The sequence below is a fragment of the Microtus ochrogaster genome, unplaced genomic scaffold, assembly GCF_000317375.1.
Source record: "Microtus ochrogaster isolate Prairie Vole_2 unplaced genomic scaffold, MicOch1.0 UNK101, whole genome shotgun sequence".
NCBI lineage: Eukaryota > Metazoa > Chordata > Mammalia > Rodentia > Cricetidae > Microtus > Microtus ochrogaster.
This window is the reverse complement of record NW_004949199.1, coordinates 819,339-835,735: the sequence shown is the minus strand read 5'-3', so window position 1 is coordinate 835,735 and position 16,397 is coordinate 819,339. Positions and strand designations below refer to the sequence as shown.

Genomic DNA, 16,397 nt, shown 5'->3' with positions numbered 1-16,397 from the left:
GGTAGCCCAGTGATCCGGTGACCAGGATATGTTATTGATAGAAAAATGTAGGTTGAACCAACCCTGCATTTGAAGGTGTCCACTTGTTTGTATTATTGAAACTCCATAATGTATTACTAAATTTGATTTACAATTATTTTACTAAGAAATTTGAATCTATATTTATCAAGGGAAACATTCATTATTTCTGTATTGTGCTCTTTTGGTAGCAAGATAATACAGGAATCCTCAAGTGAATTTAAGTGTTCAGTCACTTTATATTATACAGCAGTTAAGAAGAAGTATTACTAAGTCTTCCTTGGAAATGAGACAATTCAACAGTGACTTTCTCTGCTCCTGAACTTTTCTTTAAGATGAAGCTTTGAAGAACAATACCAATTTATCGATAATCGGTTGTTAAATATTTTTATATATTTGATGATTAATTTTGGTAGATGATATGAACTCAGAATTTCTATTAGTTCCAGGGTATCCAGTTTTTCAGGGGATATATTTCCATTGAAATTTTTATTGTTGTTCTGAATTACTGTGGGGTCAGCTGAAATGATTCCATTTTGGTCTGAGACTTAAATTTATAATCATTTGTTGAGAAATTCATTTTGTTCAAATCCTTTTATTTTTACAGTGTTGGTATGTACAATTTTCAGTAGGGGACTAATTCTTGAGAAGGTTGGGACATATTTTCTTTCATTCAACTGGTATTAAAGAGTACTCTTCAAGTGAATTGACACTATTCCAGGATCAAAACAACCCATTGATTGTCCTCTCCTCACTTGGCTTTTTTGTGTATCTCTCTAAGTCTGGAGTTTCTACATTTGGTCAGCTTTGTTAACTCTATAGTCATGAGACTTTTGAATCAATAAGTACAGGGTCTGTGAGATCATGAGGAGAAAACATTTTATAACATGAGTTGGTGCAAGTATAATTGGAGACATTGGCATGAAAGATTCTGTAAAAAGCCAAGAAATCTAGGAGCACATGGAAGCAAGAACCTAGAGGAGCTGAAGCCTATTGGTAGGAAATATCAATGAGTTCTTATAAGTTCAGAGAAGCAAGACCATGGAACTGATTGCGTAACTTGCAGGAAACAGCAAAGACATCATTATGGAAAGAGGAAAAATGTCATAGGAAAAGAGTAAGGTAGGGGAAATAGAGGAACTGGACTATCTGGTTGCTCATGTAAGTTGATGGGTATTTAAAGGAACAGGTGGGTTTTGTTTTGTGAGAAACAGTTGACCTGACTAATGAAGACAAATAGGCATGTCCACGAGAATCTGTGTGGCAATATAATATAGCATGAAATTAAATAGAAATACCATGGAACTTAGTGACGTTACAGAGAGCTGAGAGTGTGTTTTTGATGGGGAGAATCAGGTCTGCATTGTTGGAGAAGCTACCTCTGGAAGAGCTAAGGGGCAAACACAAGTATTCAATATGTTTTTATTATTGGTCAAAGAATAATCTCAGAGAGTATTTATACTGCTTTAATTAAGATGGTTTTAATGACCTAACTTTGAGCTTTATGCATGTTTTAAAATTGTGACCCTCATGTACAGGATTTCTAAATCCAACACAGCCCGCACCAGACTACCAATAAATACAATCTTAATGATCCAAATTTTAGAAGTTATTTATGGCAAAATAATATTTTATAGGCTTTAAATATCATTGATTTTAGCACTGGGTATCACACACCAGTCAGTTTTCATGAATCAACATTAACCTAAACCCCTGAACATTCTTTCTTCAACTTCATACCTGGATTCAAAATTTGTAAAATTTTGGTAATCCTTCTAAAATTGGCAACAGTGTATTATAATGTCCTCAGTATAACAAAGAAGGTGGAAAATATGACTTTGAATTATATCCCAAATATATAATAAATATTAGATAATTCTTAATTTGTTCTCTACTCAATTTTCTCTCTCTCCTTTCCTATGGGCATTCATATGTCTAATATTTTCACCACAAAACTCATTATACTGCAACAAGAAATGAAATCAAATCCTCCCTGTGTTCATGACACCAGACTAGACTTGAACCTGCACCTCTGGCTCATGAACCTAATCCTAAATTCTTTCATGCCTTCCCATTCTGTGATTTCACAACAAATCTTACTAACTAAGGAGTAGTGTGTGAGAGATTCATTGTTGCTTACATAATTTTTAATTAAAATATTTTGTTAATTTTTTCATCTAATATCTGGACACATCAATATCCTCTCTCATATTCTTCGAATATTGAAAATTCACTATCTCTAAAATTCATTAATTCTACAACTTAAATTAACCTTAGGAGTTTTAATCTTTTCTCACTCTCTCTGTCTCTCTTTTTCAGTTTATGCTTAACATATTGAGCTTCATCATAATTACATATATAACATGAGTCTAAAGCAGTCACTTGGGATTCAATTATCTATCAAAGAGCTGCTTCTTGAAGAAAACTTATTCTCTCACTCTCAGCAGATATTGATAACTTGTATTCTTCCTTTAAAAGTGGGGACCATAGAGATTTCATTTTTTTCCTTGGAAATCTATTTAGACATAGATATTGTCAAGATTTTATAAGTTTGGCATCCCAGTCATGTGTAGAAAATATAATCTCGTAGCAAAATTCTGGTCCTGAATATATTACATTCTTCTGTCCGATCTTCATGACATTTCCTGAGCCTGAGGTTTAGGGTTTCTTTGAGGATGTATTAATTTTACTTGGGCATGGAAGGGTCACTTGTTTTTTGTAAATTGTTATGTGTCCACCTGAACTAAAAAGCAAAACCTTTTTAATGAAGGTATTAGAACATTTATTTGAGGGTATAAGTTTGATGTCTGAGAATCCAGGAGAAAAACAAACACTACTATTCTGCTATAGAAGACAAGGGGAAGAAAAACTCTGAAAAAACAAGCCTGCCTGTGAGCACTAAGAAGCACAAACTTTGAGGAATAGGAGGCCTACCTGCTAAATATGAACAATTTTTATGCAACAGCACAGACAAACATGAACATGGTGAAGATTGGCTAAAATGGGTAAATTGGCAAAAGTGATACGATGGTATGTAGGATACTGTCTTAGGAAGCAACTGCACTGTGGAAGAAGAAGAAGCTGGACTAGCTGGTGGTGAAACTCAGGCAAGTCTCTAAGGCCCCAAGTGGATCATTGAATGTGATTAAGTAGACTTATCTGATGCTGTTAAAAGGTCAAATATTTGATGGACCAGAGAGTAGATGGATGTGGCATGGAATAAAGTAGGCCCGCTGGGCTTTTTTGAGAGGTCACCAAGGACTAGGAATAGCTTTGGGATGGGGAAGAGCACATATCTGTGGTTGGTAGGAACCTGGAGGAACTAAATGAAAAACATATATCTTCAAGATGTGTTTTTATGATTGTTCAAAAGTAATATCAGATAGTATTTATATGCATATAGTAGTTCTTTATTTTAGGAGATAATCAATCTTAGAGATTTCAGCATGATATACTTACTATACCACTGATTATAATATACAGAAAAGCTGTTAAGGATTTTACAAATATAATGAATAATTAAGTAAGCCTGATAACTTATATTAATATACAAAGCCATAAACTCATAACAGGCAACTATTCTTTTTTTTCTTGACACACCATTTCATATAGACAATTATCAACCCAATCCTATAATATGCAGGATTGGGGACGAATACAGGCTTTTCAAGCATGGAAAACATCCTCTACCAACTGAGCTATGTCCCTGGGACAATAAGTGATAATTTGTTCCTATAAATGCTAGTTCTGTGCTTATTTTATTTTGGACATCTGTACCAAAACTGTCTCCTCTAAGTTGGAAATCACTCAGTTCCTCATATACCATGAAGATATGCAAATAATTTTCTCTTCTGCTCATTAAAACTAGCCATGACTCTACAGTTCTAACAGAGGCACCCAGGACTACACTCACAAAACTTCCCATTTTGTTGTTAGCCCTGAACTCAGAACATCTAAGATGGATGTGAGACTGAGATGGATTTTCCTTTTTGCTCTTTTAAAAGGTAATGTATAGATGAAGAGAGATCCTAAGTATTTAGGCAAATATAAGTGAGAGTGACAATGGATATTCATGATAGTATTCTGACAAGATTCTCTGTGTTTGCAGGTGTCCAGTGTGATGTGCAGCTGGTGGAGACTGGAGGAGGCTTGGTACAGCCTGGAGGATCCCTCAAACTCTCCTGTGCAGCCTCTGGATTCACATTCAGTGACTCCTGGATGGACTGGGTCCGCCAGGCACCAGGGAAGGGCCTAGAGTGGGTTGGTAGAATTAAACATAAACCTAATAATTATGAAACAAGCTATGCAGAGTCTGTGAAAGGCAGATTCACCATCTCAAGAGATGATTCCAAAAGCATGCTGTACCTGCAAATGAACAGCTTAAGAGTTGAAGACACCGCCATTTATTACTGTGCTAGACACACAGTGAGATGATTTCAGTGTGAACCCTGACACAAACCTCCCTGTAGCAATGCCCAGAACCAGCAGGGGGCACAGAGCACACATGAGCCAGTGCAGGAACAGGTGCAGACAGAATTCAGTGCTCCTTTATATGGCCCATCTACTGATTTCACATAATGTTTTCTGTATTTATGTTCTGTGAAACTGTGATATCAAAGTCCTCTTTTGGCACAAATAAAATATATACACCACACTGTCAACATAAATTGCTTGTAAAAGTTCACCTTTGATAACAGAAATGACTGTGGTGAGGACACTAGGATCAATTACTAAGAAAGGTATATGATATTGGGGAATATTTACCCTCTTGAAATTCAAGACAAAGCCTCAGAGCTATTATGATTAAGACAATGTTGGGATCTTGGTAACCACAGAGGCAGAGATACAATCCTGAGTGACCAACATACCATTGATGTGGGAGTGTCATATATCAATCTGTTGATTTCATTGGTTAAGGATTAAAGAAACTGCCTAGGCCCCTTGATAGGCCAACCCTTAGGTGGGTGGAGTAAACAGAACAGAAGGCTGGGAGAAAGAAGCTGAGTCAGGGAGTCGCCATGGTTCTCCCACGCCAGGCAGATGCAGGTTAAGATCATTCCTGGTAAGCCAGCTCGTGGGCCACACAGAATAATAGAAATGGGTTAGATCAATATGTAAGAGCTAGCCAATAAGAGGCTGAAATTAATGGGTCAGGCAGTGATTAAAAGAATACAGTTTCCGTGTAATTATTTTGGGTATAAAGCTAGCCGCGCAGGCGGCCGGGTGCCAGGGACGCAGCCCCGCCGCTCTTATTTCAACATACCATCACAGGTCTGAGATCTTCTGTTTTTCCTGATTGTGCACACCAGGCATAAATGTACTTTGTTTTTGTATTTTCACATGATTCATTTTCTTAACCTAGAACTTTCATCATCATATCTTCTATTATTTTAGGTTTATCTAATTTCTGGCCTTTGCTCTAAACAGATATGTAACGGTACTTGAAGTTCAGCTGAGGCCTAGGCTATAAGAAACTCAGTGGGATGTGAAGAAGGTTGAAAGTTAATGAAAAAAAGAAATGAAAGTTAAAAAATATGACTGGTACCAAGTATGGTGGAGGAGAAAGTTTATTATAGAGATGTGGGAGAACAGAACCAGAGGCAAGGTGTTTGGGAGTGTTTAGAGTGAATATTACCCTGAGCAATGTGAGGAGTGGATGAAGGGATAAGGTACAGGAGAGAGGAAACCAAGTAAATCAGTCAAGAGGCCCAAAGGGGAGATGAAAGGCCCATGTGACTAAAATAGTTAGATTATACGCAGAAGAGCAGCTGGGAGAGGAAAGCAGAGCCCCAAGGATGCAATATATAAGGTAGATGGAAAGAAATGCCTGACACAAATATATTGTAACAGGTAGGAACTGAAGGATACAGGGAGAATCTGGTGGCCATACTCTGCTTTGGTATTTTAAATAGGCACCTCAGCCACTATTCCCAGGTTTAAAAGCTAGGATCCCAGCTTTATGTTAATAATAAATAAATGATAAGAAGCAATGTGCAAACTTGTCTATGACTACTTCCTAATGACACTGAACCTCACTCATGTTTTGTGGGGCCAAAGAAACTGGAATGTTGGTTTAGGCCGGAAAGAGCAGTCTGTTCATTACCTGACCAGGTTCTGAGAAAAATTCTAGGAGTAGGGACATGTGGACTTCACTTGGAGCAATATATAAAACAGGTCTACTTGAGTGAGCAAATTTAAACTGGTCCAAGAATGCAAATTGTGAAAGAATAATAGAAGCCATTTGATGGAGCAGTCTGCATTAGATATTCATTATGATACAATAAGTAAACTAGGGAGAAAAAGTAAAATAGGCCACATAAGGAATACTTTATGCATCCACATTTGAACATTTAAGCTCATGTATCTGGCAATTGAGGGAGTTGAATCAAGAACAGGGGAGGAAGATATTGAGAGAAATAGTGTGTGAGGAAGAGATAGATCCAATTCTGAAGACTAGGACAAATACTAGTTGTGAAACAGATTGTTTATTTCAGTAATTATCTGGAATCCTTTTGGTCTATAAAAGGTGAACCCAAGTTAATACACTGAAGCATATAAGCATTTTATTTTATAAAAACAGACTAAGGTTGAGATAAGTTGGCTATGCTTCTTTTAATATAATTGGCCCCAAAATCTTATAGGACATTATAAGGAGATATGACTTTTTGAGCTGGTATGGACTTTTGGGAAAAATTGTGTCATTTTGGGGTCAGGCTTGCAGGTTCTCTATAATGAATACTCTTCTCTATGTCTCAGACAAATTCCTGATTCATTCAAGAGGTAGGACTCCTGGCCACTACACCTTATCTGCCTACATACCAAGATGACGGACATTATGATAATGGACTGAACTACTAAATGTGTAAATGAGTTACATAAACATTATGTAAGTTAAAATGGTGGAGTCATCACAACTCCCTCTTATATAATAGCAACCTGCCGATCATCCTGTAAATCTTTCATTATTCTAAAAGTTGCAAGAGCCTGTAGAAGGAATAACTGAGAAAACACCATCAGTACAGTTTTCAGGAAGTTGGATCCCATTATAGTGAGGGTCTTTTTCATGATGCAGCTGTTTCTGGGACTCTTCTATTCTTGTTAAAATGTGCAGTAAACTGATTGTTTCAAAACTCAGAGTGGGATGTAAATACTATAATATTGGTTTATTTCATTTTCTTTTTTAAAGTTTTATTTTTCATTTTTTGAACACATTCTTTCTCACTTTACATACCAATCCCAGTACCTGCTCCCTCCACTTCTTCCACTCCCAACAATTTCTACCTACCTTACCCCCATCAATGCATCAGAAAGGAAGAGATTTTAATTGTGGAGTCAAAGTCTGGCACATCACTTTGTGGCAGGAACAAGGCATTCCCCAGATGTCTAAGCTGAGTAGTGTATCCCACCAAAGACAATGGGCTCCACAAAGTCACTTCAAGCACTAGGGTTAGATCCTGGTCTCACTGCCAGTGGCCTCACAGACTTCTCAAACCATAAGTTTGGTTCACTCTTAGCTGTGGATCTCTGCATCTATTTTCATCAGTTCCTGGATGGTGTTCCTATGGTGAAAGGTAAGGTAGATATCAACAAGATTACAGGGAAAGGCCACCTCAGGTACCCTATCCACCATATCTTAGGGTCATCCTTGTGGATTCAAGAGAATTTCCCTAATTCCCTCCCTAGAGCCCACTTTGTTACCTAGTTTGGGCCTATGCACGTTTCTAACTGTCAGACTGGATTAAGTCAGTTCCATCAAGCTCAGTTCGGCTGTTTCTGGGGGTAGCGCATCATGGTCTTTACCCCTTTGTACAGATTATTGCTCCTTCGTCTCTTGGTTTGGACTCTTGGAGTTTGGTTCACTCTTAGCTGTGGATCTCTGCATCTATTTTCATCAGTTCCTGGATGGTGTTCCTATGGTGAAACTTAAGGTAGATATCAACCAGATTACAGGGAAAAGCCACCTCAGGTACCCTCTCCACCATATCTTAGGGTCATCCTTGTGGATTCAAGAGAATTTCCCTAATTCCCTCCCTAGAGCCTTCTTTGTTGCTAGTCCCATAATTGTTCCCATAATCAAAATTTATCTTTTTTCCTGCCCTTTCTCTCAGTCTTTATACCATCTGGCCATTCTGTTCCCCATGTTAATCTTCTCCATTTCCTTCCACCCCCACCCAAAGCTCCTAATTTTCTTAAGAGTTCTTATCTATTTATCATTCACAGGGATATCCATGTATGACTCTCTTAGAGTTCTCCTGGATACCTAGCTTTTCTGTGTCTGTGGATTACAAACTTGTTATCCTTAGCTTTACATCTAATATCCACTTAGGTGGGAGTATATACCTTCTTTGTATTTCTGTGTCTGGATTACCTCACTCAGGGTGGCTTTTTTTAAGTTTCATCCATTTGTCTTCAAATTTCAAGATGTCACTGTAGTTTATGTCTTAGTAGTACTCCATTGTGTAAATGTACAATAATTTTTTATCAAATTGCCAGTTCTGATGGATCTATGTTGTTTCCACATTCTGGCTATTACCAATAATGCTGATATGAACATAGTTGAGCAAATGTCCTTGTGTTATGGGTCTGTTTCCTTTGGATATACGACAAAGTGTTCTAGTGCTGAACCTTGAGGTAAAATGATTCCCAATTTTCTGAGAAACCACTGTACTGAGTTGAGAACTGGCTTTATAAGTTTGTATTCACACCAGCAATGAAGGAGTGTTCAGCTTATTCTGCATCCTAAACAGCAAAAGAGATCATCAGCATTTTTTAGCTTAGCCATTGTGACAAGTGTAAGATGGTATTTAAGAGTCATTTTGATTTGCAATTCCCTAATGACTAAGGATTTTTAAAATATTTTTATATTATTTTTTTTTAAATGAAAGCAAATTTTTTTTATCATTTTACATACTAACCTCATTTCCCACTCTTTTCCCTCCTCCCTTTTCCTCCACCTACCTCAAACCCAACCCCTATTCACTCATCAGAGAGGGTAAGGCACAATGTTTTGTCAAAGGTTTAAGGCTCACCCTACTGTATCTATGCTGAGCAAAGTATTCACGCAAAGAAAATAGGTTCTAGAAAAAAGAGTGCAAGCAGTATGGAGGAATACTATTGCCACTGATAGTGGCTCTACATTCCTCCTCAGTCATATAGCTGTCACCCAAATTGAGAGGTACTAGTTAAGACCTATGTTCTCTTCTTCCCTGTCTTCCTGGAGTTGGTGAGCTCTGACTAGTTCAAATAAACTATTTCAGAGTTGTTTTGAACCACATTTCACTGATGACTAAGGATGCTTTTGTCTCTCTGAAGATCTTCTGTTGAGAATTCTCTACTTAATACTATACCCCAATTATAATTGGGTTATTTGAAATTTTGATGTCTAATTTCTTGAGTTCTTTACATATTTTGGAGTCCTCTGTCTGATGTGGGTTTAGTAAAGATATTTTCCAATTCAGTAAGCTGCCTATTTGTCTTATTGGCACTGCCCTTCGCTTTAAAGAATCTTCTCAGTTTCAGGAGGTTCCATTTATTTATTGTTTCTCTCAATGTCTGTGCTACTGTTATATTATGAAGTGGTCTTATGTCCCCATGTATTAAGGCTATTTTCTACATTCTCTTCTATCAGGTTCAGTGTGGTCAGAGTTATAATGAGCTCTTTAATATACTAGGACCTGGGTTTTATGCATGGGTAAAGATGTGTTCTACTTGTTGAAGTCCAGTTATGCCAATACCATTTGTTGAAGAGCCTTTCTATTTTATCTAATTTTATCCATTTCTTTTTAATTTAAATAGTTTTGCCTAATATTATGGGCAAATGAATGGGAACTACAGAGGCAAGTATAGTCAACAGAATACAAGAGATGGAAGAGAGATTTTCAGAGGTTGAAGATACTATACAAGAAATTGATTCACTGGTCAAAGAAAACATCTAATTCAACAAATTCTTAACACAAAATATCCAGGTGATTTGTGAGACCATGAAAATACTACAACTAAGAATATTTAGGATAGAGGAAAGAGAAGATCTTCATCTCATAAGAAAATATATGCATAGAAGAAAAATGTTCCCAAACAAAAACTTTGAAGTAAACATTTCCAACTTAAAGATGGATATCCCTATGAAAGTACAAGATGCTTACAGGGCACCAAACAAACTGGGTCAAAAAAATAAACTCTACTCACCATATAATAATCAAAACACAAAATGTACAGAATAAAGATCGAATATTAAGACCTGCAAAAGAAAAACATAAAGAAAAAATATAAAGGTAGACCTATCAGAATTTCACCTGATTTCTCAATGGGAAATATGAAAGTCAGAACTTCCTGGTCAGAAGTGCAACAGACATAAAATAAAAGACCACAGATGCAAGCCCAGACTAATATATGCAGTAATGCTTTCAGTCAAAGTCAATGGAGGACATAGGATATTCCATGACAAAACCAGATCTAAGCAACACCTATTCAGAAATCTAGCTCTACCAAAAGTACTAGAAAAAATATTCAGCCCACCGAATCTAGCTTCGTCCACAAAAAGACAGGCAACAGATAAGCTCACACCAACAAAACATAAAGGAGGGAAACACACAACAAATAGCCCTGAAAAAATACAGGCATTAACAACCACTGGTCATTAATATCTCCTAATATCAATGGATTCAATACACCTATAAAAAGACACATGCCAAGATATTAGATATTTAATAAATCTAATCTTCTGCTGTATGCAAGAAACAAACCTCAAACTCAGAGACAGACATTACCTTTATAGGAAAGCGTTGTTAAAAGATTTTACGATCAAATGGACCTACCAGCCATGTGGGAGTAGTTACTCTAATATGTAAGAAAATAGATTTCAAGCTAAAAAATCAATTAAAATAGATAGAAAAGGATACTTTAAACTCATAACAGAAACAATTAATCAAGAGGAAGTCTCAATGCCCCAAATTCAGGATCACCTATATATATTAAAGAAAAACTATTGAAGCTTAAATCATACATCAAAACTTACACACTAATCGTAGGAGACTTTAACACACTACTCTTCTGAATGGACAATCAACCAGCCAGAAACCTAACAAGGAAATAAGAGATCTAACAGAGGTCATGACTCAAATGGAATTAACAGACATCTACAGAAAATTTCACCCAAACACAAAAGAATATACATTCTTCTCAGCATCTCATGGAACCATCTCTAAAACTGAACACTTACTCTCAATAAAAAAGCAAACCTCAACAGATACAAAAAAAAATGAGTAACCCCCTCTATCATATCAGATCACCATGGTATGAAATTAAAATTCAACAGCAACACTAAGTTCAGAAAGTCCACAAATTTATGTAAATTAAACAGCACTCTTTGGAACCATCCCTGATTTAAGAAATAAAGAAAGATATTAAAGAATTCCTAGAATTCAAAAAGATTAAGTTACAACATACAAGAATCATCAAGTGAACTTGGAAGTATTCAGTCACTTATAACAATTAAGAATGTTAATAAGTCTTCCTTGGAATTGAGACAATTCAACAGTGACTTTCTCTGGTCCTGATTTTTTCCTTAAGATGAAGCTTTTAAGAAAAATAACAATTTATTGATAATGGATCTGTTAATATTGTGTATATTTTTGAGGATTAGTTTTGGTAGATGATATGAACTCAGAATTTCTATTTGTGCCAGGGTATCCATTTTATCAAGGTATACAATTCCATTGTAATTTTTAATGTCATTCTTAATTACAGTGGAGTCAGCTGAAAAGATCCTCTTTTGGTCTGAGACTCTTAAATTTATAATTATTTGTTGAGCACTTCTTTTTGTTCAAATCATCTTTATTTTTTACATTGTTGTTATGTATAATTTTCAGGAGGGAAAAGGTTCTTGAGAAGGTTGAGATGTATTTACTTTCATTCAAATTGTATCAAGGACTACTGTTTACGTGACTTGACACAAACCCAGGATCAAAAAACGCCATTGATTGTCCTCTCTTCACTTTTCTTTTTTGTATATCTCTATAATTCTGGAGATTCTACTGTTGGTAAGCTCTGTTAACTCTACAGCCATGAGACTATTGGATCAATAGGTACAGGGTCTGTGAGATCATGAGGTGAAGAGATTTTATAGCATGGGTTGGTGCAAGTATGATTGGAGGCATGGGTGTGAAAGAGTCTGTAAAAAGCCAAAACATGTAGGAGCACATGGAAGCAAGAACCTAGAGGAGCTGAAGCCTATTGGTAGGTATTATCAAAGAGTTCTCATCAGTTCAGAGAAGCAAGACCATGGAGCTGATTGCCTAACTTTCAGGAAGGAGCAAAGAAAAGACATCATTATTGAAAGAGGAAAGATGTCAAAAGAAAAGAGTAGGATGGGGGAAAAAGAGGAACTGGACTATCTGGTTGTTCATGTAAGTTGGTGAGTATTTAAAGGAACAGGTGGGTTTTGATTCGTGAGAAAGGGTCAACCTGACTAATGAAGAGAGATAGGCATATCCATGAGGATTTCTGTGACAACAGAATATAGTATAAAATTAAATAAAAATACCAGGAAATTTAGTGAAGTTACAGAGAGTTGAGAGTGGGTTTTTGATGAGGAGAATCATGTCTGCAATGTTGGGGACACTAGCTCTGGAGGGATTAAAGGGCAAACACAAATATTCAACGTGTTTTTATTATTGGTCAAAGAATAATCTCAGAGAGAATTTATACTGCTTTAATTAAGATTGATTTTTTCATGACCTAACTTTGAGTTTTATGCATGTTTCAAAATTGTGACCTCATGTACAGGATTTCTAAATCCAACACAGCCCACACCAGACTACCAATAAATACAAACTCAAAGGTCAAATTTTAAAAGTTATTTATGGAAAATGATATTTTATAAACTTTACATATCATTAATTTCAGCACCGTGTATCACATACAAGTCATTTTGCATGAATCAATACTAAGCTAAACCCCTGAACATTCTTTCTTCAACTTTATACCTGGGTTCAACATTTGTAAAATTTTGCTAATCCTTCTAAAATTGGCAACATTGTATTGTAATGTCATCAGTGGAGCATAAAATGTAGAGTTCTGTCTCTGGCAAAAAATATGACTTTTAATTATATCACAAATATATAATACATACAGATAATTTTTAATTTGTTCTTTACTCAGTTTTTTCTCTCCTTTTTGATACAGGCAAACATATGTCTAATATTTCCACAACAAAAGTCATTACACTGAGGCAGGAAATGAAAATAAGGCCTCCCTGTGTTCATGAAACCAGCCCAGACCTGACCCTGCATTTCTGGCACATAAAACTAACTCTATATTCTCATGCCTACCCATTCAGTGATTTCACTAAACAAATCTCACTAACCAAGGAGTAGTGTGTGAGAGAATTCATTGTTGTTTATATAATTTTCAATTAAAATATTTTTGATATTTTCTTAACCTAATTTCTGTACACCTCAATATCCTTACTCATTTTCTTCTGATATACAAAACTAACTATCTCTAAAATTTATTAATTCTTCAACTTAATTTAATCTTTACCAGTTTCACTCCTTTCTCACAGTCTTTGTTTCTCTTTTGCTGTTCATTCTTAACATATCGAGCTTTATCATATATATATGATGAGTCTAATGCAGTCACTTGGGATTCAGTTACCTATCAAAGAGCTTCTTCTTGAAGAAAACTTATTCTCTCAATCTCAGCAGATATTGATAACCTTTTTTTAGAAATGGGGACCCTAGAGATTTCTTTTTATGCCTTGGAAATCTGCTTTAGACTTCAGTATTGTCAGTATTTTATGGGTTCCGCATCCCAGTCATGTGTAGAAAATATGATCTCATAGCAAAATCCTGGTCTTGAATATATTACAATCTTTCTGTCCCATCTTCATGACATTTCCTGAGCCTGAGGTGTAGGGTTTTCATTGAGGATGTATTAACTTTACTTGTGTATCATAGGGTCACGAGTTCTTTGTAAATTTTTATGTTTCTACCTGAACTAAAAATGAAAAACTTTTTAATGAAGATGTTAGAACATTTATTTGAGAGTATGATTATGATGTTTCAGAATGCAGGGAAAAAATAATAGTATTCTGCTATAGAAGTCAAGGGGAAAAAAAACTCTGAAAAAAACAAGCCTGCCTGTTAGCACTAAGAAGCACAAATGTTGAAGAAAAGAGGCCTACCTGCTAAATAAGAACAATTTCTACCCAACAGTACAGACAAACATGAACATGGTGAAGATTGCCTAAGTTGGGGAAAATAGCAAACTGATACGATGGCATGTAGGAAAAGTTCTCAGGAAGAAAGTAAACAGTGGAAGAGTGAGAAGCTAGACTAGCTGGTGTTGAAACTCAGGCAAGTCTCTAAGGCTCCGAGTGGATCATTGAGTGTGAATGAGTAGACTTAGCTGATGGTGTGAGAAAGGCAAATAATTCAGGTACCAGGGAGTAGAAGGATGTGGCATGGAATAAAATAAGCTCCTCCTGGGGGTTTTAGAGAGATCACCAAAGGACTGGGAATAGCTTTGTGTTGAGGAAGAGCAGGTCTCTGTGTTACTGTGAACCATTAGACCTGGAGGAACTAAATGGAAAACACATATCTTCAAGATGTGATTTTATGATTGCTAAGAAGTATTCTCAGAAAGTATTTGTATGTATATATTAGTTCTTTCATTTAAAGGGGTAATCAATCTTAGAGATTTTAACATGATATACTTACTACACCACTGATTATAATTCACACAAAGGCTGTTAAGGAATTTATAAATATAATGAATAATAAAATAATATTACTTTTTAATATTTACTTATAATAAAATACAAAGCCATAAACTCATAGCATGCAATGATTCTATTTTGTTCCTTTTTTTTCTATATTTCTTGATACACTATGTTGAATAGACAATTGTCAACCCAAACCTATGATTCTCCTGACCCATGGCTTGCCTATCATGCAGGGATGGGAATGAACACAGGAGTTTCAGAAATGGAAAACATCCTCTACCAACTGTGCTATATTCCTAAGACAATAAGTGATAATTTGATCCTATAAATGCTAGTTTAGTGCTTATTTTATTTCAGACATCTATAGCAAAAACTGTCTCCTCTAAGTTGGACGTCACTCAGTTCCTCATATAACATGAAGATATGCAAATAATTTTCTCTTCTGCTCATTAAAACTAGCCATGACTCTACAGTTCTGACAGAGGCACACAAGTCTACACTCACAAAACCTCCCATTTTGTGGTCAGCCCTGAACACATAACATCTAAGATGGACTTGAGGCTGAGCTGGATTTTCCTTTTTGCTCTTTTCAAAGGTAATGTATAGATAAAGAGAGATGCTAAGTATTTAGGCAAATATAAGTGAGAGTTACAATGGACATATTGTAGTTTTCTGACAAGATTCTCTGTGTTTTCAGGTGTCCAATGTGATCCACAGCTGGTGGAGACTGGGGGAGGCTTGGTACAGCCTGGAGGGTCTCTAAAACTCTCCTGTGCAGCTTCTGGATTCACATTCAGTGATTACTGGATGGACTGGGTCCGCCAGGCACCAGGGAAGGGCCTAGAGTGGGTTGGTAGAATTAAACATAAACCTAATAATTATGAAACAAGCTATGTAGAGTCTGTGAAAGGCAGATTCACCATCTCAAGAGATGATTCCAAAAGCATGCTGTACCTGCAAATGAACAACTTAAGAGTCGAAGACACCGCCATTTATTACTGTGCTAGAGACACAATGAGAAGATTTCAGTGTGAACCCTGACACAAACCTCCCTGTAGCAATGCCCAGAACCAGCAGGGGGCACAGAGCACACATGAGCCAGTGCAGGAACAGGTGCAGACAGAATTCAGTGCTCCTTTATATGGCCCATCTCCTGATTTCACGTAATGCTTTCTGTATTTATGTTCTGTGAAATCTGTTATAACAAAGTCCTGTTTTAGCACAATATAAAGTAAATACAGAAATTATTTCTAACAGAAATTATTTTTAAAAATACCCTTGATGACAGGAATGACTATGGTGAGGACTTTAGGATCAAACACTGAGGAAGGTCTACAGTACTGGGGAAGATTTTCCCTCATGAGATTCAAGTCAAAGCCTCAGTGGTATTATGACTAGGGCAATGTTAGGATCTTGGTAACCACAGGCAAGGGGACACAACCCTTAGGGGCCCAACCATCACAGGTCTCAAATCTTCTGTTTTCCCTGAAATCTGTGCATACCAGGCACAGATGTATTTTCCCTTGGTTCATTTATTTAACCTAGAACTTTCATCATCATATCTTCCAGTTCAGCTGAGGCCTAAGCTATATGAAACTCTGTGGGATGTGTAGAATGTTGAAAGCTAATGAAAATAAAAAGAAATAAAAGTGAAAGG

The 16,397-nt window shown here is 36.3% G+C and overlaps 2 gene segments (V, D, J or C); both read left to right on the top strand.

Moving 5' to 3' along the window:
* The first annotated feature begins 3,976 nt into the window (after window positions 1–3,976).
* On the top strand, window positions 3,977–4,452 carry LOC101997538. The segment is given in 2 exon segments: window positions 3,977–4,022; window positions 4,127–4,452. Coding segments are annotated over 2 exon segments (372 nt in total).
* Window positions 4,453–15,286: 10,834 nt separating this feature from the next.
* On the top strand, window positions 15,287–15,907 carry LOC101997245. The segment is given in 2 exon segments: window positions 15,287–15,335; window positions 15,438–15,907. Coding segments are annotated over 2 exon segments (516 nt in total).
* Window positions 15,908–16,397: the final 490 nt, after the last annotated feature.